At 34.5% G+C, this 3,157-nt stretch overlaps 1 protein-coding gene across 2 annotated transcripts in view; it reads right to left on the minus strand.

The window, feature by feature from the left end:
* The window catches only part of LOC106461537 (Down syndrome cell adhesion molecule-like protein Dscam2), a 97,437-nt gene that overhangs the window by 21,052 nt on the left and 73,228 nt on the right, over positions 1–3,157 (minus strand). For both annotated transcript variants that reach the window (XM_022388526.1, XM_022388527.1), the window contains exons 19-20: positions 1,830–2,015; positions 1,140–1,433 (exon numbers count right to left, since the gene is read on the minus strand). In XM_022388526.1, coding sequence (XP_022244234.1) covers positions 1,140–1,433; positions 1,830–2,015 — 480 coding nt within the window. The remainder of the gene's footprint in view (positions 1–1,139; positions 1,434–1,829; positions 2,016–3,157) is intronic.

Here is a 3,157-nt window from a genome sequence, read left to right on the forward strand (position 1 = left end):
ATTCATGTTTCTTTTCTTTTTCCTCCAACAAATGCTGTAATCTTTCTTCTTGTTTCTTTTCTCGTTCTTCTTGTTTCTTTTCTTTTTCCTCCAACAAATGCTGTAATCTTTCTTCTTGTTTCTTTTCTCGTTCTTCTTGTTTCTTTTCTTTTTCCTCCAACAATTGCTGTAATCTCTCTTCTTGTTTATTTTGCTATTCGAGCTGCCACTGTTGCAGGTTTTCTTGCAACTGCTGTTGTCTCTCTTCTATTTTCTTTTCTTGTTCTTCTTGGTTTTTATTTGCTGTTCTTGTATTGCTTCCATCAAATCTGCTAAGCTGTAGTTTGATTTGCCGCCTCTCGTTTCCATCTTCTTCTTTTTTTCTGTCCCACTTTCTGACACCAATTTGTTACGTCTCTAGTCGTTTGTTAATTTTCCGTAAAAAATGCTTTCTGAAGAAACTTTACCGATACAAGTCCTTTCTTAAATAAAATTGGTTTATTCTTTCTGAATACAACTTTGCAATACACTTCATTTCCACAGTCACGCTATATTTCACAACGAACGCTTGGCTCAATTGTCATCTGTATCTCTGTCTGCAATTCAACTACATTGTTGCCGTCACTTCTTACCGGTCTTATATATACAAGAATACCGCAAATCTAGTAAACACTCGAGGATTCACGAACCTTCGAGAATATGACGTGTTACTAGCGTCACGTGACCCCCGCTGTCGTAACAGTATAAAGTTAGCATAAGTTAAAAGACAAACCAAATATGCCCTAACATTTAATGAGTTGGCTGGCTGCATTTCAAGTCATTGTTAATAATTAAGGTTCTTTATTGTCATTGATAGAAATACATGACTCGAAATATAACTTATTCAGAAATTACAAATGCATGTTTTATGTTAATAAATTCTTGTTTTCACTAGAAAGTGAAGGAAAAATAACAACAACAAATTAGCTTGTTTAAATCCCAGTTTAAATACAGGCTAAGCACGTGTCAAAGTTTCTGAAAAAAGATAAAAAGTAGTTTTATAATAATCAATACATTTGCAGCTAAATAAAGCTTGAAATACGAGACACTTTTTTAACCGTCAGTGAATAAAAAATGCTATTTATATTCAATCCAAAAAAATTCGATGTTTTAATTATTACCTCCAGATGGCGAGAGCGTCGCTATCCTGTACTCTGCTTCTGTGATACCTGCACTATTTACGGCAGACATCAGTATCAGGTACCAACTTCCGGGGATTAGCATACTAATACTAACAGTTTCCTGTTCTGGATACACTTCTGAACTGACCATTATCCACTCTGTGTGACCCAAAGGCTTGTATTGCAGGATGAAATGGTTTATGGGGCAGCCACCATCAGACCAGGCGTTCAGCCTGATCACCATCGTTGTTGAGTTCACAGTTACTAAAAGATTCTGACTAGGTGCCACGGGGGCTGAAAAAAACAAACAAAAATAATGTAATGACTACGTGTGAAAGGATTGAATGTAACAATATTTTACTTCTTATATTGGCGTAGAAAGTGGAGGCAGTCCCCCACTTTTAACTTGCCTCCTACACCTCTGTATACAACCGTTATTCTAATCGGTTGTCAATCGAAAATTATACAGAAATGTTTCCCTTGAAGTTATCGGCCTAAACGCTACCCAGTAGTTCGCTTGAGCCAATCTAGTACTTACTGGTAATACATTATCAAGTTAGTTTTTCAACAAATATTATCTTAAATCACGTTATTTTAGGACGCTGAGAAATACTTGGAAGTTAGAGATACAGATATATTGAGATGTGTAAGTGATTTGGAATAAGCAGCTACATTTAAACTTAAACATACCAGAACCTTTGGTGACGCCAGAAATTATGTCGCTTGCATCGCTCTTGCCCATGCTGTTGAAGGCAATAATGTACATCTGGTAACTGGTTCCACATTTCAAACCCTGAATAGAATAGCTAGTTTTGTCTCCGAGGATATGGATTTGCATCCAGTCACGTGGCTGTTGGCGGTAGTGTAAAATAAAACCTGCAACAAAACCACAAATCTTCTTTGACTAACTGAAAGACGACGGAAAATAACAGTAGCTTATCACTTTTACAGGATACAGCATCAATGGGCGTTCGTTCGAATCAATCCCACTACCATCTTAAAATGTATCGGTCTTTTGTATCGGTCTGGTAAAGGGAATTTCTAAGACCCCAAAAACGACAAGAAATAAAGCCACTATATTAACAGACCGGTTTACAGATAATTTTATCTTGATTTGGTAGTGTTGCTTAGCAGAGTGTGAGCTATGATAGTATAACAACTCAAAAGAAAATCGTTAGTTATTACTGAACGTAAGAATTGTTTTGTTTGTTTGTTTTTGTAAAACGAATAAAGCTACACAATGGGCTATCTGTGCTCTGCCCAATACGGTATCGAAACCCGGATTCTAGCGTTGTACGTCCGCAGACATACCGCTGTGCCACAGGGGGGCGAACGTAAGAATTTTATGAAAGAGAATCAAATATTCATGACTTGTTCTAAGCCAATCGAGATTTAAAACTTCTAGCAATAATACTGATCAATTTATTATATGACATACATACAAGTGCATAGATTCTAATTTGTTGAAACTAGATATAGATTACTTAACAAGTTCGCCAACACTGAGTTATTATATATTATCTAAAGGAAAAAAAAACAAAAACAGGGAACACCGCACATTGTTATTCAAACATTCTTTTGCATATTATTTGATTACAAGTTATAGCTTTTACAGTAAGGAAGAATATTTTTAAAACAGGTACGACGTTTCGATTTCTGGTACGATCATTCTCAGCTACACTTGAAAATGATCGCACCAGTGATCGAAACGTCGAACTTGTTTGAAAAAATTTTCTTCCTTACTGTAAAAGCTATAACTTGTAATCAAATAATATTTATAATAAGTAAGTAAACTCAAAATAAACGAAAATATTAATTATTTTATTTAATTTTTACAGTTTTTGTTTAATACTACTTTCACTTCAATTTAATAACGTTATTTAATTATATTCTCGATCTATTTTAACAATAAAATCATAAATAATATTCAACGTTAAACTGGTAAAAAATAAAAAACATTTTATTTGGCCTTTAGATAGGCCAAAATAAAATTTTTTTATTTGTGTCCCAGTTTAACG

Source organism: Limulus polyphemus, unplaced genomic scaffold (assembly GCF_000517525.1).
Source record: "Limulus polyphemus unplaced genomic scaffold, Limulus_polyphemus-2.1.2 Scaffold982, whole genome shotgun sequence".
Taxonomy (NCBI): Eukaryota; Metazoa; Arthropoda; class Merostomata; order Xiphosura; family Limulidae; genus Limulus; species Limulus polyphemus.